Source organism: Orycteropus afer, unplaced genomic scaffold (assembly GCF_000298275.1).
Source record: "Orycteropus afer afer isolate SDZICR_OR568_19922 unplaced genomic scaffold, OryAfe1.0 scaffold00021, whole genome shotgun sequence".
In the NCBI taxonomy this organism is placed as follows: Eukaryota; Metazoa; Chordata; class Mammalia; order Tubulidentata; family Orycteropodidae; genus Orycteropus; species Orycteropus afer.
This window is the reverse complement of record NW_006921608.1, coordinates 3,679,521-3,705,361: the sequence shown is the minus strand read 5'-3', so window position 1 is coordinate 3,705,361 and position 25,841 is coordinate 3,679,521. Positions and strand designations below refer to the sequence as shown.

General features: G+C 38.5%; 1 protein-coding gene across 1 annotated transcript in view; it reads right to left on the bottom strand.

The window, feature by feature from the left end:
* RSPO2 (R-spondin 2) overlaps positions 1-25,841 on the bottom strand; it is a 201,574-nt gene that overhangs the window by 35,276 nt on the left and 140,457 nt on the right. The window contains exons 3-4 of the mRNA XM_007934773.1: positions 23,753-23,896; positions 20,555-20,743 (exon numbers count right to left, since the gene is read on the bottom strand). Of these exons, the coding sequence (XP_007932964.1) occupies positions 20,555-20,743; positions 23,753-23,896 (333 nt within the window). The remainder of the gene's footprint in view (positions 1-20,554; positions 20,744-23,752; positions 23,897-25,841) is intronic.

Sequence of the window (25,841 nt, the reverse complement as noted above, 5' to 3'; positions counted from 1 at the left end):
ATTCTGTCCACATGCTATCAATGTAACAGGAAAAGAAATGCAACAACTCTCTGGAATCTCGAAGCACAGCGTGTGCTAGAGTTCCTGGGTGGTATACGCTGTTAACACGCCCAGCTGCAACAAAGAAGGTTGGAGGCTAAACCTACCCAGAAGCACTTCAGAAGAAAAGCCTGGTCCCCAACTTCTGAGAAATCAACCACCGAAAACCCTATGCAGTATCGTCCTACCCTGACGTGCATGGGGTCGCTATCATCAGAAACCGACTGCACAACTAGTTTTTTAGCATGTGCTATTAGTTTCATAGCAAAATTAAATTTTGATTTTTCTGGGGTTGTTAGCTAAAAAAAGCATTTTATTTATAAAGTTGTTTTTAAAAACAACTTCTCTCCTATAAACTTGCCGTCGCTCAATATTATCTTTGAACCCGAAGGAACTTTAAGGAAGTATCAAATACCAGCAGATCCAAACTGAAGCCCTCGAAATCAGCATAGACATAGTTTCCTCAAAGTTATAGGTTGTAGCCACTTCAAAACCTTCTGATTTTTGCTATTTTAACATCTTCAATTTCATATAAACAATGTGAATGGAGTTTTTTTTTTTTTGCCTTTTGCCACAGAACTAGCTAAAAGCAACAACTTTGGTCAGAATGGATTTCCTCTTATGAGTCTAGTTCTTCCTGCACTTAGGGCTAGTTCTTAAATTTTCACAGAGGTAGTCACTCCTGCTTAGCAGATAAAGTGCTAGATATTGCCTACAAGAAACTCAAAATGTAAAACACCAGGCTTCATACCTCCAGCCAAGCTAAGTATGTGTGTTTTATGACAGATGCTAGCCAGAAATGCAAATTACTTCTACAAAGTTCTAATCCTGTTATCAGTCCCTTGAGACACACCCCTTTACCCTTCATCCCTCCCCTGGCTATGGTTCTACATTTTTATTGCATGTTTTAAAAAAGAAAAACACTACTAAAGCTCCCCTAGATTCTGGTTTAGGAGTCCCAAGAGATGACATCGAGGTGTTGACTTGAGTGGTTTTCTAATTAAAAAGTCAGATGGTCTGCTTCTCTTAGAAAGGCTTCAACTCCCACTGTATGTGCGCTGGATGCGTTGCACACAGCTTCTTGGCCCAAGGCCATTAAGCATCTGCCTCAACAAACCCCTTTCTGAAGTAGGATCTAGCAAGCAACAGAGATTCAGAGGACTTGGGAATCTGAAGAACGCTTCCAAGGACAACAGTGAAAGAAAACAGCTTTTATAAAAGAAACAATTTGAAAAATATTAACAAACTGATAAATGAGGAAAGATCAATTTCACTGAACTGTTTCAGCCATGGACGAAACACTCAATCACAGCTCCCTTCTGGTAAATCCTTTACAAAAGATTAATATACCTCCTAAATGCACTTTTCAAGCAATTGGTACCAACATTTTTCTATGGTGTTTCTGTTTCCTGCTGTCAACATTTGGTTCTTGCTCTAATTTCACTTGTAGCAGCTTTTAAAGTTTTTCAAATCTTGAATCACTTCATCATCACCACTCATGGTTTTAAAAATACCTATTATGATGAAAGAGAGCTCTGGTAGCATAGTGGCTAAGGCACTTGACTGCTCACCAGATGGCTGGCGGTTCAAACCCATCAGCCACTCCTCGGAAGGAAGGTTGGGCAATCCTACTTCCGTAGTGATACTGCCTCAGAAACCCAAGGAGGGGTCGCTATGAGTCAGGGCTGACTCAACGGCACATAACAACAACAACAACAACATTATGATGAAAAACTATGCATCACACCAGAAATATGCATATTTCATCTCTTTCTTTCAAGACTGGATCAGGGGACCCTGATACCAAAAAGACAGCAATTATATCCAGACTCTGGCATAACTGAGATTCATGTGGGGATGTGACTAAGATCACACTCAGAATTAAAAAAAAAAAAGAGAGAGAGAGAGAAAAGGTGGCTCAGAACAGATCTGTCAGAAGTCATTTTTCTCCACTCCTTTCCTAGCAATAATCTTCTATGGAAGCATTCCTGTAAGTCAAGCTGCATGACAGCTAGGAACTTGGGAATGCAAAGGCCTCACTAGATCATGATGATCATAATTATAACAACAATCTAATGAGGGAATGCAAAATGACAGGTAACAAGGGGCAGCGTTTGAAACCATTTAGGTAAAGGTAATTTATACATTGGGCAATCTACCTCCGTAGTGATACCGGCTCGGAAACCCAAGGAGGGGTCGCTATGAGTCAGGTCCGACTCAACAGCACATAACAACAACAACAACATACTTGATAAAGAAGCCCTGGTGGTGCACTGATTAAGCTCTCAGCTGCTAACTGACTCGACAGCAGACAACAGCATACTTAATAACAGAGACCCTGGGTGGTGTAAACACTTCACACATTTGGCTGCTAACAGGAAAGCTGGTGGTTGGAGTCCACCTAAAGGAACCTCACAAGAAAGGCCTGACAACCTACCTCTGAAAAAAACAACCACTGAATACCTACAACACAGGGTCACCATGAGTTGGCATCGATGTGAAGGCAACTGGTACACTGCGTAGGAAGTCTGGTGGTGCAATGGTAAACCAAAAGACTGGTGGTTCAAATCCACCAGTTGCTGCATACAAAAAGGATGAGGCAATGTGACACCTGATGAGGCAGTTCTAGTCTGTGTTTTAAGTTACTATGAGTCAGAATTGACTCAATGGCAGTGAGTTTGGGGTTTTTTTTTGGTTTTGGCACACTTAATAAATGTGGACCATTTTTAATTTTGTGTTTTGGGGTTTCATCTATAATATTTATATCTTCCCAGTATTTATTTACATGAGTAAAACTGTTGTTGTTGTTATTTGCCGTCAAGTTGGATCCAACTCACAGCAACCCCTCCTTGGGTTTCCGAGGTGGTATCACTATGGAAGTAGATTGCCCAACGTTCCTTCCGAGGAATAGCTGATGGGTTTGAACCACCAGCCTTCTGGTTAGCAGTCAAATGCCGTAGGTACTACACTACCAGAGCTCCGTAAGTAAAGCATTAATTAAAATATAAAATTCAATAAATTTTACATCACTAAAGAATGCTCGGGAGCTCTGGTAGCATAGTGGCTAAGACACTTGCCTGCTAACCAGATGGCTGGTGGTTCAAACCCACCAGCCACTCCTCGGAAGGAAGGTTGGGCAATCCTACTTCTGTAGTGATACTGCCTCGGAAACCCAAGGAGGGGTCGCGTTTGACTCGACGGCACATAACAACAACAACAACAAAAGAATGCTCACCACTTGGATATGGGTGAGATCCAGATTATATCTAACTAGTTACAAGTCAGAGTTTCTTACTCCACTCTGTTCACACATAGAAAGTTGTTTGGTTTCACCATTAGCAAAACTCAAGGACACTGTAATTCTGAAGCTCTCCTTAATTGAACACTCTATAAGCAATGTAGTGAAACTACTGTATTCTTTATAGTCAGTCAGTGATCAGATCATACTGACAGAAAACTGACCAAGAAGGAAAAACCATGAAAAAGGAAATACATGTGAATTATGTTATGCAAAGTGCAAAAGCACATGACTTTGGAGAAATATAACATACAGCTCTTTCTCCCAAGGCCCTCTAAGCAATAGAACTGCCTTCAAATTATTTGCCTTCAACTGCCATCATCTCTAAGAGTTTTAGAGTGGGGATATTCTGTGCCAGCCTTTGGACATCAAAATTCTATGGTCACTTTGGGAAATCAATTCAAACCAGAAAACTGAGATAAATGAAGAATAACCCTCAAGCATTCAGAGAACATATTCGGCCTCTCCAAGAATCTTCAAGGGTGACTAGGCTGCCTGTAATTATTCAATAAAACAGGAATCTCTTCTAATTCTAGATTCAATATTCACTAGACAGAGACTCCCTGGGGACACCAGAAGTTTACTGGTCTCCTGTCCTACAAGGGGAACATATACTGCTGAAGTTAAGTGTCTTATTTCAGCTGATGTGAACATACTGAAAACTTTATTGCAGTACCATGACCTATCACCCAAATCTTTTTTTTAAATTATTTTTTTATTTCCCCTTCACCCAAGTTAATGTATGTCTACCCTCCAATTAGTAATTTACCCTCTCTTCCCCACCCACCTCTGGTAAACATCAAAGAGTATTTCTTTTTTTGTGGAAACATTTTTCTTGACGTTTTACAACAATAGTCTCATACAATAATTATCCTTTTGTGATTGACTAATCTCACTTAGTATAAATTCATCCATGTTATGAGATGGTTCCCAGATTGATCATTGTTAACACTGCACAGTATTCCACTGTGTGTATGTACTACAGTTTGTTGATCCATTCCTCCATCGATGGGCATTTAGGTTGTTGCCATTTTTTTGCTATTGCATACAGTGCTATGATGAACATGGGCATGCACATTATCTGTTTGTATCACAGCTCTTATTTCTTTAGGACAGATTTCTACTACACCCAAATCTCTTGATATTCTGCCATCACAGTGATCTCCTAAGGGACACAACAATTTCATTTAATTATATGAAATTCCAGCTAGTTTAATTTCCTCCACATTATAAGTATCAGAAATTAAGATCTAAATTTAGGACACCATTGGCTCCTTTACAGTACTGGTTTTATACCTGAAATATTCCTAGGAAGTTCAATGAAAAAACTCAAGTTTTTCTTTGCTGATAAAATGAAATATCATCTTATTTAAAGCTTTAAAACCTGTTTTGCCCCCTTAGGAAAATCCAACTAACAGGAAGCCAAAGCTTTTATTCTGGTCAACAGGAGCTGTATATTTGCTTTTTCTTGTTTGTGGATGAGGGCAGTTTTGTCTAACAACTCATTCTGATTTTTTGTTGTTGTTAAAAAGAACAGATGGCAAAATATATAAAAAAAGTTTTAATGTGTGGACCAGCTGGTTTTGAAACAAAGGTATAAAATGAACTTAAATTGTGGTTGCTCTTTGTATTTGAAGCGATCTTTGTTTCCTACTGGGCTTCTATCTCCAGTAGCGGACAAATGCGCTAATTTCCTCAATATGGAAAATGCCAGCACTAAAGCCAAATAACGTCGAGTTAAAGATAATTACACTAGATTTCATCAAAGCAACTTGGCACTCATCGAAATTCATTCCCTGTTAGCTGATGAGATTTCATCAGTCTGCTTAAGCAGCAAGGAAATAAACAAAATTGGAGAGACAATGAAAACAATGTGACAACTGTCAAACAAAATGCCGAGCACAACACTGAACATTTCCCAAATGCGGTGCTGAAACCTCTCATCCACTTTCTCTCACACACGAACACACACCAATGTACAAGGAGATTAAATGACCACATATTCCGAATTTCCAATCATCTGTAACTATGCATTCATTGTAACATACTGACTGTGGAATCTTTTGGTATTAAGTATGAAAAGTTTGCATAAAAGATAAACAACTGGAAGGATGTATGGTCAGAAGAAAGTTTTGAAATATGGGTGCTTAAGGGGTCACTACCCGGATTTGAACTCTTTTAAGCAAGTTCTTAATAAATGTAACCTATTATAAGAGTAATGGTTCAAATTAGGCTGCTACCGATGTTATAAACGTTATAGTTTTGCAACAGATATGCTCACATGTCATCCACCTGGTGGAAAGATTTCAAGGGGTTGTTGGGATCTACAAGGTCTTATGTTTCTGATAAAGAAGAAATGAACTGGTAACGGCAATACAGAGTGCTCTGCTTCAAACAGAACTACAGAAGCTAGCCAAATAACTCTTAATTCAAAGCATATTTGATGACTGTATTAAGTCAATCTGTGCACTCAGAGTCGACAATTATACAAAATAGAGGAAGATCTGAAATGCAACTGACACTTGACATTTGAGGCAGAAATCACTTTAAATTACTCAAGTTATTAATATCACTCTCAGCAAGTAAAATACAAGAGAACTATACAGGAATATTTGCACAGAAGCAAGACAGATGCATGTGGTAACCTTCTACAGGTTTTGACATAAGATGAAAAGAAGAGAGGGAAGGAAGCCTACCCAGCGCACATTTTACCTAGATTTGCACTGTTTCTTTTTTACCATTTTATCAGAGGTGTGTTTCCTTTAGAACTTTTAAGACAGAAATACAAGCACTAGTTATTTCAGAATATACACTCTTTAAATCAGCCAAAGTCTGTTGTACATTTCCTATTATAAATTCAAAGTAAGAATCAAAGACTTTTTACAAACTTAAGTTTCTAGCTTTGATTATTATCTTGAACTAGACATTCTAATAAGTAAATTAAGACTGCACCAGTGACTAACAGTGACCATATTATTGTGTCACCAGAAGAGTGAGTGCAAAAGATATGAGACCAGATTTTTCTTCTAGGAAAAAGAGAAGATAATCTTCAGGTAGCTTCTGAATAGATAGAATATTACAGAGAGAGGTCAAGATGAAATAAATTTGTACTTTGATTGTATCATGAAGTGTGTTTGTCTACTTTGTGCCATATTTAACCATATATAATTCATGTGTCCAAACAAAAGACTGTAAACTACTTGATGGAAGGTCTCCACCACAAAAGCAAATCCACCACAAATTACTCAGTTTGGTTTATGGCTAAGTTCCATACCATAACTTCAAGAGGAAGCACAATGTATCCATTTCATGTATGAGGACACTAAGTTTTGGGAAATAAAGTAACTTGACTAATGATAGCCAACCAATAAGTAGTCAGAACCTGCAGATAGAAATCTAAAACTCTTACAATTACTTTTTCATACTTTTTCCCCAAAACATATGACCATCCACCATTACTGGATATGTAAAACAAAAACTAGATGACTATTTGTCAAAGACGTCGGAGTGTATGTTGGAGGACTGGAAAGAAGGCAGGAGAAAAAGTCATGAGCAAAATGGGCAAAGGGATTAGAATTAGGGGTAACAGACATTGCATATGGTTGCCCATTCCATGCCATAAGCGGCACACAATAGTAACTACCCAATAGTCGACCACCCAGCAGCACTTGACTCTGACTCCTTCTCAACACAACTTGCCAGGCAGCTGCTCATAACTGATATTATAGATGAAACTCCATTAGATTTCACAAAGGAAACAGTGCCTTGTAGGAGTATTTTATTCTTTGACCAGAATGATCTTGACTTTGTGTACTTTAAATTTTCAGAGCATTCCAAGCTCACTGGTAGGAAAATCCATTAGAAGGTTAATATGGCAAGCTAGAAAATAGAGAATACATTCGATATTCTTGGTAAGCAGAATATGGAAGTAGTCATTAAAAACAAATACAGCTCAGTTTGGGTGAAAGCAAGATGTGTCTAGATTTCAAATTTAAAAATAAATAAATAAATAAAACAACCTTCACAAATACAAACTGAGGAATGGTCTGGCTTAGGAAGTCAGCAGAAAAAAGGAAACGTGACCTGTAAGCCAAGGCAAAATACCATCCTCTTGAAAAGTAAGCATAAAAGAAAAATGCATCAACATCAGCACCTGTAAGCAGTCCCCAGTCATTCTTGCATTCAACCCAGACTGTCCACGCTCTGCCCTAAGACGCAGTCTATCCTCTCCATATCACCTTACCAATGTAACCTGCAGTATCTTCCATTTTCAATCAGCTTTCTACTAAAACATCTCCATGCTCAAACATCGGTTACGGTTCTTCGCTGTGTACAAGGTAAAATTAAACATCTTCATCCTCTGCACAGAAACAGCACAGTCAGTACGCAACTAATGCTCTTGCAGTGTATTTCTGTGACCGCCATTCGCCGAGCTCCAGCCGGGCCCATCTGCTCCCCCTCTCTCAGACACAAGAGGCACACCTAGGCGTCACACGTTTTCTCACAGCATTCTGTCTCAAATGATCTCCTCTCTTTTTTTTGGTGTGCCTTCCACCCATTCTTCCTAACATAATTTTCACTCTTCAAGAAGTATTCTCTAGCCATAATATACACACATGGTATTTTTTTCCTGTAATATCAGGACCCCTAAGAATACTTAATTGGCATTTATTACATTCAAATTTCTTTTTTTTTTTTTGTAAAGTGCATTTTCTTCTTCTCTAATGACTATAAACTTTTTATTTGTACCACTCCTTGTTCCCAATTTGCCATTTCTTTAGGTCATTCCTCAAATAACTGATTGGCGGAACCTACTGACATGGCAAGAGAGTAATCATGGACTGTATTGGAATCCCAGCTTTAACATTTATCATCTCAGTTATGTTGACTCAAAAGCAGAATATGAAGGCACCTTGTAACATATTTTAATAAGGTCAATTCAGCTTAGTAAGTTCTCAGTATCTGGTTGGTTCTCTCATATCAAATACTTTTGACACATTTAAATATAAAATATCAAAGGTCAGCCTTAGAGAGACAGCAACAATTAAAAGGTTATCTAATATATTAGCACAGGACTTGAGATAACGACTCTGCATTAAATATGTACCTACTGGTCTTACTTAAAGGAGCTCTGGTTGGTGCCCTGGTTAAGCACTCAGCTGCTAAGCAAAAGGTCAGCACTTTGAATTCACCAGCCACTCTGTGGGAGAAAGATGTGGCAGTCTATTTCTGTAAAGATTTACAGCCTTACAGCCTTGGAAACCCTGTGATGCACTTCTACTCTGTCCCATAGGGTTGCTATGACTCAGAATCGACTCAACAGTAGTGGTTTGGCTTTCTGGTTTTTTTTTTTTTTTTGGCTTTTGGTCTTAGGGAGCTCTGGTGGCGTAGTGCCTAAAGCACTTGACTGCTAACCAGAAGGCTGGCAGTTCAAACCCACCAGCCACTCCTTAGAAGGAAGATGGAGCAATCTACTTCCATAGTGATACCGCCTCAGAAACCCAAGGAGGGGTTGCTATAGGTTGAAATCGACTCGATGGCAGTGAGTTTGGTTTGTTTCTGGTTTTGGTCTTAAGAATATCTTATTCTATAGACAAGGCACCATGCTTATTTATAAAAGGTAACTGTCCCTGTACCTAAATGCCTCCATGAACAACTGCCTCCTTTGTCATGAGACCAGAAGAACTGCATGGTATCTGACTATCATTTCTAAACATTTTGATCAAAGATTCTACAGAAGAATCCTGATAAAACGGTGAGAAATGCAGAAAACAATTTCAAATTCTCATAGAATCCAGACTTTCTGGAGCCATAGAGGCTGGTTAAATTCCTGCCCTGAAATAATCTTTAAACCTTAAACAAAAAATATCCCCTGAAGTCTTCTTAAAATGGAATAGTAAGTTAGCTTAACTAGTAAACAATTATCTACCTTGAACAGGTTCTTTGAAGATCTGCCTGGATGGATCAAACTGACACAACAGGAACTCTAAAGATTAGACAGAAGCCTTAGTGGGCAGTGAGTTTATGTTAATGGAAAAGGAACATCTCAGGTACATGGAGAAATTGTTGAACTGGCGTATATTCTGCTGTGTATACTTGCAGCAATAAATAAATAAATAAAAGTAAATTTTAAAAAAGACAACTGCCCCCCAGTACAGCAGATCTGTGCATTTGCTAGATTCTCTAGATACTGTGAGGTTCCAAATATATTCAGTAGTCTATAAAAGAACCTACGGAATGACTGCAGCCAATAAATAGAACTGATGCATCAACAAGCCCTGATTCCATACTGCACATGCCTCAGTGGGATTATATCTTCAGCTTTCATCGAGGGACACATACTAAGCTGCCTTCTGGCTACACATGGTTGTGATATGGATTTTATTCAGGACACTGTCCCCCATTGAAGGCACTGTTTCCCCAGTTGAGAATCTGTTTGAGCGCTGCAGAAGCTTCATATCCCTGCAGAACTAGAATGTTTTCTTTTTTGTGAGAATTCTCATTGGCTTCCTCAATTCTTAGATGTAAATTCTATTCCATTCCATTCTATACATACACAGTTTAATGTGTCTACAACTGGAACAAAGCATGTATGTATCTTTACAGATATATATATATAAAGACAGATAGTGTCATTCCTTGGGTGGCACAAATGGGTAAGACCTCAACTACTAGCCAAAAGGCTGGCAGTTCGAATCCATCTAGAGGTTCCCCAGAAGGAAGGTCTGGCTATCTGCTTCCGACAAGTCACAGCCTGAAAACCCTGTGGAGTGGTTCTATGCTGCACACATTGGTCACCATGAGTCAGAATTGACCTGACGACAACCACCACCAACAGCAAACATATATATCCACACACAAACACACAGTGAATTCAGGGCAGATTGTTTTCCCTCCATAAGCTATTATTAAATTGATATTGTATGTTATAATTAATAAAGTGCTCCGGTGGTATAATGGTTAAGGCATTTGACTACTAATCAAAAGGTGGGTAGTTAGAACCCACCCGCCATTCCATGGAAGAAGAAAGATGAAGCAGTCTGCTTCTGTATAAGATTTACAGCCTTGGAAACCCAATGGGGGTTGTTACGAGTTCAAAATGATGCAATGGCACTGAGTCTGGTTTTTGGTTATAATCATTTCTTTTCAATGAAGATAGAACCACATCTACTTTAAAAAGAAAGTAGGAATCAAAGCCTGGTAGGAATTAAAACCAAATGTTTGGCTTAATTAAGTCAAATATATAGAGTCATATGGACTATCGTCTGTATCAGTCTTCAACTCTTACTCAAATGTAAATTTCTCCTAGTTCTGATCTTTTAAATTTTTTGTTTTGTTCTACCATGTTATCACATATTTTTTAATGATAAGTTGCCACTAAATCCTCTGAGTCATAGGCAGGATATGGTTATAACTTCAACTATTAGATGTACCTTGACTACATAATTTCAAATATTTTACTCCTAGTTTCCAAAGTCCTCAAATACAAGAAACTAACATTGACACAAAAAAATATTAGGTCTAAGTATTACATAAATAGGTCCGTTGTAAAGCAAAAACTATTGTCTTACAATTTTAGTTTAAATTAACGGTGGCACTTTTTGCCAAATGAACCTCCCCTTCCCCTCACCCCTGCTCCCTTTTGCACAAAGTAATTTTATCATCTTAACCACTTCTGTAAGATGACAATGTGAATCACGCTGGGATTTTAGTCAACCTGCGTCACTATTTCCATTAAAATGTTTTCTTGCTGGCTTCCGTTTCTGGAGAACATCCATGCATCTAGGTTGGTCCAGTAGCTAGAGAACTATTTACAGGAAATCTAAATGAGCAAAACGTCTGTTTTCTTTTTATCAACACCATTTAAAGGTCCCAGAGAAGTGTTGGATGAGGAAAATAAGTTGTTCTAAGAAACCACTGGGGGACTTATACTTAAGACTTTCTTATCTCATAAGGGGGAAAAAAAAAAGTCCCCCAAAGAGGGGAACAAAATCTGCCACTGACACCATGTGTGTCCCATTAAAGTTGTTTTTATTTTGGTGTGCTGTAAAAATCATTTTGTATTTTTTACATTCAGACCAGTGTAGCTTACTGCTGTGTGAAATTCACAAACGAAGAGGTCCTTCTTCAGAATTTTCCTGTCCTTGTCTTGTTGCACAAAGCACTTCAGGACTTCAGAGGCATATGCATTTGAGAAATCGTTTTTACAAGTACCCATAAAAGATACTGGTACATTGTGCCCTGGACTCTAATTAAACGGGGCCAGTAGAGATTCCAGATAGGAAGCTGTGGAAAATGGCACAGCCCTATAAGCAAAAGAGGCGGCTTCCTTCACTCACTCACATTGTACCTCTACTTGCCAGCAGGGCTGCTTCGTTATGGCACCAGGACTGCTTCATAATTACTCTGGATGAAAAGGTTGTCTGGTGTCCATCCCCTCTAGCTCCATGTTACGGGGCCTTCACATCCCTCTAAGATTTCTCTGTCTTTGTCCATGTCTACATCCAGGAATGCATTAGTTTTACTGTCCCTGGGAAGCACACAGGAGTGACACCTTTGGAACCCACCTGTTTGCTTTCCCATTTCCTCAGACCTTTATCCTCTGATACGCACTAAAAGCAGGGACAGACAGACCCTAGATAAGGCAAAAACCTAACAAAGAAGAAAAACACAAATATATTCTATAATAGAGAGCAATAAAAAACTAGTAAGAAAGCAACCTGTCAAAGGTGGAAACCTTGCCAGAGCTGGAAAAACAAGGCAGTCCCCTGAGTTCCAACTCTCACAGGTTTCACTGAATGAAAATGAACAAATCTGAAAAGATTAAAAAAAGAAGAAGAAAAAAAACACTAACCCCACCACCATGGACAATATGTGCCAATAATTCACCCTCATCTACTTCTAGGACATGAGGGTGTGAGTAACTGAATAAACAGATAAATGGAAAGATACATAAATTGGGGGGGGGGGGTACTTCCCAGGACGATGCCTAAAGACACTCAGATAAGACTTCTGAGGCAGGAATTGTGAACACTTTCACCACTATTAAAAAAATTATTAGAGAGATGTAGATCTTTGTTAAAGATCAATTTTATATTTAAAATATGGCTGCTTATGGATAACTCCCAGTTTACAATCACTAATAAATGCTCATCACAATTGGCTGCAACTTATTCAAAGTATCTGGGAATAGTCTGATTTGCTTTATTTCCAGCAACTAACAGAAATGGCTGATTTTCAAAGAAATATAAACATTAATAAAGGCAAACAAGGGAAATGAGAATTCCTCTCAGATGCTCTTCTTTATAAAAAATTTCAGTATCAATATTATTATAAAAGTTTCAAAAGGAAAGAGGTTTTCTCTCATGCTATCTCCTCCAAACTACCCTTGAGAGGCTGGCATGTATAAAGCAGACCACATAAATTGTGACTCAAATGTAAACAAAATGTAGAGAAATAAAGGACATATGTCTAAAGTCTATTTTCTTGACCCTATGCTACTCAAAATGTGCTTATTTCCTGCTCTCGGTTTAATCTGTCACAATCTACGACAATCTTTAGTTATATTGTCCACATGTTGCTGTCAGTTTACATACAGAAAACACAGATTAGAGAGGTCTTATTACTACTGCCTTTTAAAATATAGATGTTTGGAGAGATTCAAGTTCTAAGTTGCTAAATAATATTTTATTTCCTACTAAGTTAAAAGCCACTTGGTAGGGGGAGTACTTAATAATCAGGTAATGCTTCCTAAGAGGAACAAGTCATTTTCAAATTGACATCGTATGCTCCTTTAGATTTTATACCTAAAATGTAGCAAAGTGCCAAAAGTAGTTTTAAGGAATAATACTGCATTATTACCACTAACAACTACGGTATGGTGAGTTGAGGCAGCCACTAGCAAAAGATGCAAAAAGCTCTCTGAGCATGTGTCTGAAGATAATGCCAAAGACTAAATTACTTGAACAGTCCTATTGCTGAAGTGTGTCAGAAAGAGAAGAACCACACCAGGCTAGAGAGCCATCAGATACGGTGGTGGGGCTCAGGACACTCAGTGCTTCTGTGGCCGCCAAAGAGCAGGATCAGACATGGTGGCTGGGTGTGGCTCAACAAGAGGCAGACCTGACCAGCTAGAGGGCTGCTTTTGAAAGACTATGGATGGAAAGAACAATCTTTAAGTTACAGCCCCCCCCCTCCCCCAGCAAACGGAGACTGAAGTCACTAGACTCATAGAAGGCAGCCTTAATACAGGGCTGCTGAAACAAAGCAAAGCCAGTGGCTTAGTACTTTGGCATTTATGAAATGATCTTTGGAGACTGTTTCACTAGCTAGTCCAAGTTGGAAGATGTTAGGAGGTGTTGGTGACAGCACGGTGTTATGTTCTAAAAGGATTTGTGGAGCAAAAGTAAAAAGATATTTTGGGTGGTGGGAGCTCACCACAGTTAAAAGTGGGCTACTTCACTGTGGGACTACCATGGCTCCACCTTTGAGCTTTATTACAAGGCACAAAAAAAGTCACAGGGAAATGTAGATTTCCTATACAGAAAGAGTTTGCTTCTACTCTTGGCTCTACCATTAACACCTTGGTATGCTGGTAGTGTAGTGCCTAAGGCATTTCACTGCTAACCAGAAGGCTAGCGATTCAAACCCACCAGACACTTCTTGGAAGGAAGGTTGGGCAATCTACTTCCGTAGTGATACCGCCTTGGAAATCTGACTCCACAGCAGTGCGTTTTTTTTTTTTGTTTTGTTTTGTTTTAATGGATCAATGTTGCACTAGTCAGGAACTCTCTTATCTCAGGTCCTTTCTCGTCCCTAAAGTACAGTGGTAGAATCAAAGATATTTACAATAAGGATCCACTGAGTCAATAGGTGAAAAATTTTCCCTAAAAGACTTGCTCCCAACAATCCATATCCTTCTGACACTCCTGACTCTCCTTTTTCCTCTGTTGCTCCAGGTGAACAGAAACCAACTGTGCCTTGGATGGCCACCTAAAAGCCTGTAAGACTCAAGGCAGTATGCAACATACTAGAAGGTAGAATCAAAGTGCTAAACACATTATTAGGCCATTTAACTGGGATAGTGCCATGAAACTATGCCCCTAAACCTCCAGACCAAGGACCCAAACTGCATGAGGTGTTTGGTCATACATAAGCAGCCTTAGCAGCTACTCTTACGTTTTGTGTGTTTTTTGGCCATTGTAAATAAATTTATCACACAAGTTTTGCCAATTCAACTTTTTGTAAGTGTACAACTCACTGATGGAAATTACACTACAGCACGTCCTAGGTTATGGAAGTCTGACTTACACTACATTACTTCCCAGGTTCTGAAAGTCTGACTTAAGGACAACTTGTGCTTACCCTTTAATATTATGTATATTTGACCTCACTTGAAATGATTGAACCCAATCTCTAGTCTTGATCACAATCACCTTTATTTGCTGCATGTGCAACTTTTGAGCCTTTTCTTGCACTAAAAAGGAAAAACCAAACTCACTGCTGTCAATTCAATTCATAGCGTCCCCTTCTTGGGTTTCTCAGGTGGTATCTCTACAGAAGTAGATTGCCCAATTTTCTTCCCGAGGAGTGGTTTGTGGGTCTGAACTGCCAGCCTTCTGGTTAGCAGTCAAATGACTTAGGCACTACACCACCAGAGCTACCAAAATCAAACCCAAAACTACCACTATTCAGTTAAGTTCAACTCATAGCAACCCTACAGAACACAGCAGAACTGCCTCATAGGGTTTCCAAGGCTATAAATCTTAAAGGAAGCAGACAGCCTCTATCTTTCTCCAATGGGAATGACTGGTGGGTTAGGACCACTGTCCTTTTGGTTAGAAGCCAAATGCTAAGTAAGAACTGTATATATTTGTTTTGGTTACCTAATGCCACTCTGGCAAGAATATACCATAAATGGCATGGCTGCAACCAACAGGCATTCATTCTCTTACAGTTCAGGAGGCTAGAAGTCCAAGTTCAAAGTGCCAGGCTCTAGGGGCTGTGTGAAAGCCCCTTGACCTTGGGCTTCAGCTCTGCCTCTTGTTCCTGGCCCACTGAAACTAGAGGCATCTCTTCAGCTACTGGCAGCAACTGGATGCTGAGGCTAACAAGCCCAAGGTTGACAAGTAAAATGGCACAGTTCCAATGTTACCAAACCACATGGCAGGCCATTAATTCAAGTCTATTGCCAAGACCCAGGATCGGCAGAGCATGGCAGGCTGCTGAACAACGACACAGCTACATGCAGGGTTCACACATGCCATAAGCTAGAGACCATTTCCCAAAGCTTCTCCTCATATACAGGAAGCAGACCACATCCCTAAGGCAGCTACTCAGCTGCTCACAATAGATTCCACCATGGAGTTGATTACCAGTCTCATCATGGTGAATACTACATCCAGCTGTCTAGCCACTCAAACCAGGCCCAGCCAAGTTGACACACAAACTTAACATCTGTTCCGACTTATTTACAAATTTGACTTAAAGATGTACTTAGGAATGGATATAGTGACCCAGGGACTATTTGTAATGACTGTCCAATCCTACCCTTAATCATCTATTTTTCCATCACTGTTTAACCCTCTTTCCTCCATCACTCCCACCCCTGATAACTACCATGAAATTTGTGGCTAATTGCCTCCATAAACAATTGCCTCCTTTGCCACGAGACCAGAAGTAGATGGTGCCCAATCACCATTTGTGAACATTTTGATCAAAGATCCCATAGAAAAATCCTGATCAAAAATGGGAAAATATAGAATAGTATTTCAAATTTTCATGTACTCCAGACTTTCTGAACCCATGGAGGTTGAATGTACTCATGAAACTATTACCTTCACATAATCTTAAAATCTTAAACCAAAAATAATTCCTGAAGTCATCTTAAAATGTAATGATCATTTCTCTTAACTAGTTAAAAAAAAAAAGAAAAAAAGAAACATAAAAGGTTGGCCTTGAGTATTATGCTTTTTGAAGAACTCTATGGGATCAAACTGACAACTTGAGAGATTAGACAGGAACCTTAGGGGACAGTGAGTTTATGTTAATGAGGGTGGGACAACTCAGAAAAGGAGAATGGGTATACAACTCCAAGAAGGTAATCAATGTCACTGAATTGTACACGTAGAAACTGTTGAATTGGTGCATGTTGTGCTGGTTATATTTTCTCAACAACAAAACAAAATTTAGGGAAAAAAAGGCGTGCTTCCTCCTTTCCCAGATTTCTGACCAATGTCACTTCTTCTACCTCAATCCAGTCATTCATTAACTCCTTATCCTGCTTTATTTTTATTTTTCTTCATAGCCCTTAATTCACCATGAAAGTATACTAAATACTCAGCCATTTACTTGCTAAATGCCATTATTCCCACTAGAGAAAGCTCTGTAAGGACTTGGTGGGTAATCCAATGCCTAGAACAATGACTGGCAAGTTAGGCAAAGCTCAGTAAGTATCTGCTGATTACATTCACAAAATTAATTGTTTGGGGATTTAGAAAACCATGAGGAGTCCCATGTAAATAAGACAGAATATTTGAGTGAGGTTATGGTGGTGGCCAGCACTGTGAAAGCACTGAAGATTCCAACTGCCTCCAGAGGCCAACATTCTCTCCTGTATGTGAGCATCCTCCCATTTGATACCTCAGCAACCAAAATTTTGTTCTCTCATCTGTCATTTATATATCTGATAATGGCATGTTAATATTTTTCTATTAGGAAATATACAATATCACAGTCCAGACTTTAAATCTCATCAAATATCAATTCCTTCAAGCAGCAGGTTATACAGCAATCAAATAAATTAGTCCCAACAGGATTGACTCTGTTCACTAGCACAGTCAGGGTAGGGAGTGGGGATTGTAGGTAGAGATACATCTGCACTGAGTACACCCTTCATTTTGAAATAGTCCATTATAGATTTTCCCTGGTTTCTTACACTCACTGTTGGTTTTGTTTTGTTTTGTTTTTTTCCTCTCTAATGTGCTTGCTATCTTTCTGTTTTTTCCATAGTCTTTTATTCTCCCTACCTTTTCCCTCCTTTCTCATTCTCCAGCCTCCTACCTTGGTAGCTAAACCAAAGATCACATGCAGATTATATATAGAGTTTTTCTTAGTCTTTGAGGGATGACTATACAAGTCGAGTCCTTCCTGAAATAGGAGGATGAATGCTGCCAGATGTGGAAGGTTTGGCAAATACATGGTGCAGCTACTGGAAAAGTGTTCAGTTCCTTGGTTGTGAAACCATGCTTTTGAGCTTCCAAGTCTATTCCTCACCCTTCACATGACAACCACAGAACGTGTCCACATATTTTGGCAATTAATCCTAGAAGCATCAGAGTTTAAAGCTGGACTAGATCTTAGAGATTGCCTACCCAAATTCCTTCAATTTACAAATGAGGAAATAGAGGCCAAGACAGGTTAAGTGACTTGCCAAGGGTCACAGAATTAATGAGTTGACAGGGTGCAGAGACGCAGATTGCCTGATCACCAGACCAAGACCTTGAAGAATGAGTGGCGGAAGAGTCTAAGAAACCCTATAGGTTAAGTCATCGGAAATGAAAGAAAAGATAAATAAAAAGAAAAGAAAAAATGGGGAATGAACACTGAGTAACTTCAAGTGTAAATCAATCACTATTTAAGATATTTCCAGATATCCAATATTTTTCAAAGCTAATAGCATATAACATTAAGAAAAAAAGCTTAGAGTATTACACTGTTGTTGTTTTTTAAAAAAAGTTTATCTTATAGCCATTTATTTTCTCATATTTAATAGTTTTCAATGCAATGTCTTACACACTTAGTGACTATTCATTACATTGACCTCTAACTTGTGCCTCTATGTAATCAAAAGCAGCTGATTTTAATGTGCCAGTGCTTTAGTGTGAAGAAGGTTAAGGCTGCATTTGCATGCAATCAGGTCAAGATTGACTGCAACAGGAGAAAAATCTATACATATGTGGAAAAGATCTAAAAAATGCCTGTATTCCCAACCTGATTATGACTTACATTTTTGCATGGTCTGTCTAAGCAGATCACTGAAATCAAATCAAGATGTAAAATTGGATAAAGTGGTTTTCTTCTAGATTCTTCCATCCTTCCATTAATCACCGTGACCTGCTGAAGTAAGGACTTTCCCCTCTCACCTGAGGCAAGGTGGGATACTCCACTGGAAGTTATGCCAATTTTTATCAACTGGTGCTCAGTTCCAAAATTAATTTTCTACTTTTCATTTCTTACATTTGTAAATAAAAGGTATTTTTATGGCAGAATAATTTGCCATTTCCAGCAACAACCAATTAAATTTTAGTTCTCTTTCTATAACACAAAAATTACAACAGGGCTCTCAAAACCTACTTACTCTTGAACTTATACAAAAAACTGAGTTTATTAAACTGAAAATGTAGATATGAGGAGTATAGTGAGAGCTAGTCTTTCCAAATCACTAAAGTGCAATAAAACCTAAACATGAATTAAATCAAAGTCCGTACTGGTTCACTTGTTAAAAACAGAATATTAGCAGACTGTACATAAGCATTTGTTTGGGCATAATTTAAATTACTGACAGTGTCAGGTTATATTCCATTAAAGACAGTAAATAAACTGTTGTTGGTAGCATAAAAAATACAGATGTAATAAACATCATAGTTTAACAATTCAGCTGCTATCTACAAAATGTTCAAGCAAGACTGGGGCTAGGTCAAAATCGAGAGTTTTGGAAGGGAGAGAGAAGCACTGGTTCTTGTTACACATAAGCATGTTTGTTATAGGAGCATTTTCAGGTTAATTTTTGCTATTAACGTAAACCACAATTGGGGGACCATGTTGCTGGAAGAGGAATGGGGGGTGCACTTATACAAACAATATACTACAAAGAAAGTCTTTATTTCCCATACCTGAATACATCAGGTTTGTTTTTAGGCACAAGGGTGCAGGTTAAATGCTCTCAGCTATCCAAGAAGTGCCTTATTAGTTTTGTAAGAAAATATTTTCTTATATTTTGACCGAAAAATACTCAGTTTAAGTGAACAAAACCATCCTTGTTAGTGAAAAGCAGACCCAAAAAAACTTTGTTTCAAAAACCCAGCAAGTAAAAGCAAAACTAATTCAAGAGGAAAAGCCACTTTCCTAATAGTAGCTTCTGAATCTGGATCTAATAGTTCTCAAAGGCCGTTTGGAGTCCTCGAGCTTTAAAAGTTTTATCTTCCTTCATGGCTCACAGATATTCTCTATGAAGCACCATAATACAGATACAAAACTACTTTTAAAAATCTATGTATTTTTTTCTCACTGTAATCATAAAGTGGAAAAACTAAGCACCAACAGAAAGAATGAAGAAAACAAAAGCTTTGGTTCTCTTACAAGGTAATTTTCCAAACACAAGTTTGTTACTTGCTTTCCTATTTAGTGCACTAGAAAACCCCCACTTTACACCTAGTACTGTAATATCTGCTGGTGATACAACAAAGGGTAACAAGCAGCTGATGTCTTAAGAACCACAGCGACAACGCTGAGTGACAATGCTGAAAACTACAATTTCATTTACTGATTCTGCTTCACCGGCGCCTTCCTTATGTACACTCCTTCTAATTCCTAAATGGACCTAATCTTGTTATTACAGACTAATCACTGCAAATCAGTGTAATTACCACAAAGACATGCATAAACATACACATACCAGTAACTGTTTTCTACAAATTATTATGAAAACAAAGAGAAATGGCTAATTGTGGTAACATTAAGACAACGTTTATTCCTCCCAGTGTTTGGGTAAGTTTAAATTGTCATCTTCAACTAGTAATGCTGCAAAGGATTCTAAAGATTCCATACACTTTCTCATCTAAAGGCTTCACAACTGAAAGTCGCCTGCTTCTCTCAGAGTAACATTTGCAAAGTCCTGATTTCGTGTGAACTCGCTTTTATGGTACATTAACCACATATGCACATACATACACATGTATGTGCTTGTACACTTTTTGAAAATCTCATTTGTAATCTACTCTTCTAAATTATCTTTAAGATTTCATGAAAATAAAAGAAACATCCACTTTATAGTCTTCACAACTTACGCATCTGACTCTAAGAACAACGTAGAGTCTTACCCTCACCAAAGGTTATTACCAGGTTTCCTTCACAGATAATCTCTTTTGGGACAGAGGGTAGGTAAAGAGGGGAAGAATTCAGAAAACATAGCACAGGACAGTGATTATCCAAACTTACCTCCTGGACAGTGCCTCATGGCCATCTTACATCTCCTGGATTCAGCAATGGTTGGGCATGGTATTGTGTCTTTTGCTGGTTTTTTAACAATTTGCCGTGTTCTGGTTTCCAGACCCCATTTAAATCCACATGTGCGATTATTTCTGCTACAAGTTCCCCATTCGCTCCAATGACCAACTTCACATCCTTCTAATAAATAAACAAACAAACAACAATTGGTATCCATTTGCTCCACTACAGCAATGTGAATTTTCTCCATTCCCTTCCTTCCTTCAGGTACCCAAAATTAAATTGCACAGGCCACAAAGACCTTGTTGTTTAAAAAAAAAAAAAAAAAAAAAACCTCACTGCCGTCGAGTCGAATCCAACTCACAGCGACCCCTCCTTGGGTTTCTGAGGCAGTACCACTATGGAAGTAGATTGACCAATCTTGCTTCCGAGGAGTGCCTGGTGGGTTTGAACCACCAGCCTTCTGCTTTGCAGTCAAATGCCTTAGGCATCATGCCACCAGGAACTATAAATTATTTGCAACAAAAAACCAATGCCATCTGAGTAATTAAACAGATGTTACTTTCAACTTGTCAGTTCATTTTTTTGAGGGAAAGCTACCGGTCCATTCAAATGGAACTGAAATTTATAATCTTTAGAAGATTCCACAGCTAAAATCTAAAGTAGAAGATACTATATTCATTCATTATGATAGAAGACAAAATTTCACAATTCTGAAAGCCCTCTCCACCAAATCCACAAACACTTTTCTTTTATTTCGAAAGCTACTGAGGAGGAAAATGAGGAGGTTGTTTTGCATTTCTAATTCCCTGTATTTTTTCAACAGACATCTGGAAACCACTGGGTTTAATATGTCTTGCTCTCAATAGTGGTGCTGTACATTACAACAGTTTGAAAAATAAAGAAGATTAGATATTAGATCTAGGAAAATATCTCTCTTTCCTAGATATGTAAAAAGCTTTCAGCATCCCTCTTTTGGTAAATTCATGGGGTTGAAAACTAGGCTTAATCAGCATCAACACCTGAGAAGGGATGCTTGTGATTGGTGCTGTTAGGTGTCACTGAGTTGACTTTGACTCATAACAACCTATATACAACCAAACAAAAACACTGCTGGGTCCTGCACCATCCTCACAATCCTTGCTATGTGGGAGCCCATTGTTGCAGTCACTGTGTCAACCCATCTTGTTGAGGACCTTCCTCTTTTCTGCTGACCCTCTAACTCTACCAAGCGCAATGTCCTTTTCTAGGGACTGGTCTCTCCTGGTAACACGTCCAAAGCATTGAGACAAAGTCTCACGATCCTCGCTTCTAAGGAGCATTCTGGCTGTACTCCTTCCCAGACAGATCTGTTCCTTCTTATGCCAGGCCATAGCATAGTCAGTACTCTCTACCACCAGCAGAATTCAAAGGCGTCGAGTCTGCTTTGGTCTTCCTTATTCATTGTCCAGCTTTTGCATGCATATGAGATGATTGAAAATACCATGACTTTGGGAGAAGGAAGGGCTGCTTATGCACAGGGAGACAGCTCAGGGGGCAGGAGAGTATGGAGGGATGGACACTGGGAAGAGGTAACTATGGGGAGGAAGTGGGAGGGGAGCTGTTGCATTGTGGTAAACTGTGGTCAATGGCATGAGACAAAGTATATGTGAACTGCTGTATGGAAAGTGAATCTGCTCTGTAAATCTTCACCGCCCCCCCCAAAAAATACCATGACTTGGGGCAGGCACACCTTAGTCCTCAAAGTGGTATCTTAGCTTTTTAACACATTAAAGGGGTCTTTTGCAGTAGATTTGTCCAATGCAACATGTGGGAAAGAGGTAATACAAAAATTGAACAATATGCAAAGTGAAATCTTCTCATTAAATTCACCAATAAAAAGCCCTTCACACTACTAGATGAGGAATAAGGTCTATGATCCACATACAACTAATATTTCAGAATTCCAAATTTCACCTGGCATCATGGCTACTCTTAGATTTTCAGAGCTATTCTTCTTCAGAGTAATACATAAAAATTCATTTTCAATTTGCTTGTCTTATAAGTCTCCACTGAACATCTGCAGTAGGCAGGGGTCTTGCCTCTCAAAAAGCAAACCCAACCTTCTCATTATGCTCCTCCAGTGCCTTTCTTTTTTTTTTAATAGGATGTTGCCTGCACGAATGTGTTAACTCGCCCATAAATAGGAACATAATACACCTCTCCAAAAACGTCTCATGTAAACATGGTCTCCTCTGCAAACTTTCAAATATATAATTATAGACTATTTTGGCAATACTTCTGCAGAAAAGAGTCATTAATTTTCTTTTAAGTCTATTTTGAGATGAAAAGTCTATGTATTTTTAATACATAGCTCTGCTGTACATCATATCGGCTGTATAACATATCAAATAAAATTCAGGACAAAGGGACATAGAGATTCCATTACAGCAGTGATTGGATTCAGGCATTCATCCACAAGCTGCCACTGACAGATTCCCATCTTTTAGTCCATGGTATGACATGACCAAAGCATTTGGAAAATACTCAAAACAATAAAATTTATAAAGTGTATATTCCCAATTACTATTCATGAATAGTACATATTATATGTGCAAATTAAAGTGTGCACTCTTGGGATCTAAATGTAATGAAAGAAGTAAAACTGTTTTAATGCCCTTTGCAATATGCAATCACTAACAAATTATATTTGGCATAAAAAAATTTTCATTTCTTTCATATTGTTTTTTTGGAAAGCTATGATTAAGAAGAAACCTCATGATTACTATGCATAACAAAAGCAACCAAATAGTTAAAAGACATGGTATTGCTTGAAAACTTCATTTTTCTTCTAAATTTTTTTTCCTGATACTACCAATTTGTTAAGATAACAAAAAATGGATGTGTTACATAGACTATAAAAATGTTATTATCAGCACATATGTGTTACGCAGGCTATAAAAATGTTATTATCAGCACATGGCAAACATACAACTAGTAAACTTTGCAGCAAGATGTAATATACAACACTACCCATCATCATGATGCCTAAAAAATTCAGAATGTCTGCAAAAAACTTAACTTTTTGTTCTAATTAATAATAAGAGAACAAATTTGGTTTTCAGCCTGAATATTTCCAGCATGCATTTTTAAAGAAAGAAATGTTAAAATAAAAGTTGCACTTTGAGAGTTACATTAAAAACCACTCACCCACACATTCCATGGTTTCATCTAATGGTGCAAAACCATCTGGACATTCATCAAAGCAACGGCCTCTATGCAAATAAAAGCCTACTTTGCACTTGGTACAAAAGTCTTTGCTAAAGCAAGAATCACAGTTTTCTATTCTGCATCCTAAAAAAAAAAAAAAAGGTTTAAAGGGAAAATTTTGGTCAAAGAAATTCACTGGTTTTGCAAATAAAATTTTCAGAAACTCACCATTTAGGCCCATTGAAATTTTAGTGGTCAGAGAAATGTATTTTATACCATTTGTCCCCTAATGCCATGTCTTTCTAAATCATTCCTGCCTCTTCCAGCAGTTCACCACATCAATAGTCTGTAAGAAATGGCCATGAAACCCTCCAGATATCCTTGTCCAAATGATTACAATAAAGGATTAAAAATAAAAAAGTAAACACCTTCATCACTAACACATTGCTGCTGGGAATGAAACCCAACATGCTCTTCAAAAGACCTACAGTGGACAACCCAACAGCAACACTCTAATCAGTGTCTTCTAATTCAGGATAATAAATGAGTTAAGAATTTTAATTCTGAAAATATTTTAAAATGCATGGTCCATTTTCTAAAGTCCTGGCACATCTATTGCAGGGAGTAATTACACTTAGAGATGCAGTTTAGGTGATTTTGTTGAAAGCCAAAGGCTTACGTGTGTTTTCACTTCATCTTCACAATAGTCTTATGAGGTGAATAGTACTATTCCCATTTTGCAAATGAGGAAACTGACACTAAAACAGATTATGTTACAAAGATAGGGGAGCTCTGGTAGCGTAGTGCCTAAGGCACTTGACTGCTAACCAGAAGGCTGATGGTTCAAATCCACCAGCCACTCCTCGGAAGGACGGTTGGACAATCTATTTCTGTAGTGATGCCACCTTGGAAACCCAAGGAGGGGTCACTATGAGTCGGGTCTGACTCAATGGCACATAACAACAACAACAGTGGTTACCTTAGTTCTCAAAGTCCAAGCTCTCTGCTTCCTAAATCTGTTGTTTTTTCCTCTATAAAACATGAATTCCACAAGGAGCAGTTGGTGAGGTATAAATGCTTAGAGATCTGTTTGAGTCCTAGCTATGCCCTTATCTATTCTGTGACCACGCCTCTCGGAGCCTCTGGTTCCTCATGTACTGACAGGGATGTCACTGACCTTACAAGATTAGATTGAGATAATACATGACTAGCTTTCGTGGTGCAACGGTTAAGTGCTCTGCTGCTAAACACTAAGGCTGGTGGTTTGAACTCTCCCAGGGGCTTCAGAGCAGAATGATCCAGTGATCTGCTCCCATAAAAATTGCAGCCTTACAAACCCTATGGGCAAGTTCTGCTCTGTCCCATGAGTTGAAAACAACATAACAGTCTACACATAGAAGCACCAGTAGATTAGAAACGTATCTTTCCGCTAAACCACAGACATTACAAGAAGGTATAAAAAGAAGTAATAATTTATAGACTTATATTCTATGAAAGGAGCTCTGGTGGCGTAGTGTCTAAGGCATTTGACTGCTAACCAGAAGGCTGGCAGTTCAAACCCACTAGCCACTCTTCAGAAGGAAGACCGGGCAGTCTACTTCTGTAGTGATACTGCCTCGGAAACACAAGGAGGGGTCACTATGAGTCAGATCCGACTCAATGGCAGTCAGTTTGGTTTGGGTTTTAGTGCTCTATGATAGATTCCCCTGTTAGGCCAGTAATGTCTGGGTCAGAAATCACTGGGGCGTACAGGTGAAAATAAACACACTCTAAAGTCCTCTTTCGAAGAGAGGAAAGCAGAGAGGCTGGAGGACTGGTTAACTGAAAGGTTAACTTTCCAATAGAGTAGATCCATTATTACTTATACTTAACTGATGGCAATAAAGAGCATGTAAACCTCAATGATGACTCCATGGTGAGGCACTTCTTCATTTAACAAGCCTCTGAGTGCCATCACTGTATTTAGCAACTTAATGATTCATAAGCAGAGACAATGGAGTAGAAAATATAGCTGACATTTTAAATCACTAAACATCAAAATTTTGAAAATTGAGAAAATAAAGTCAGAAAGTAGAATTTAAAGGCTATA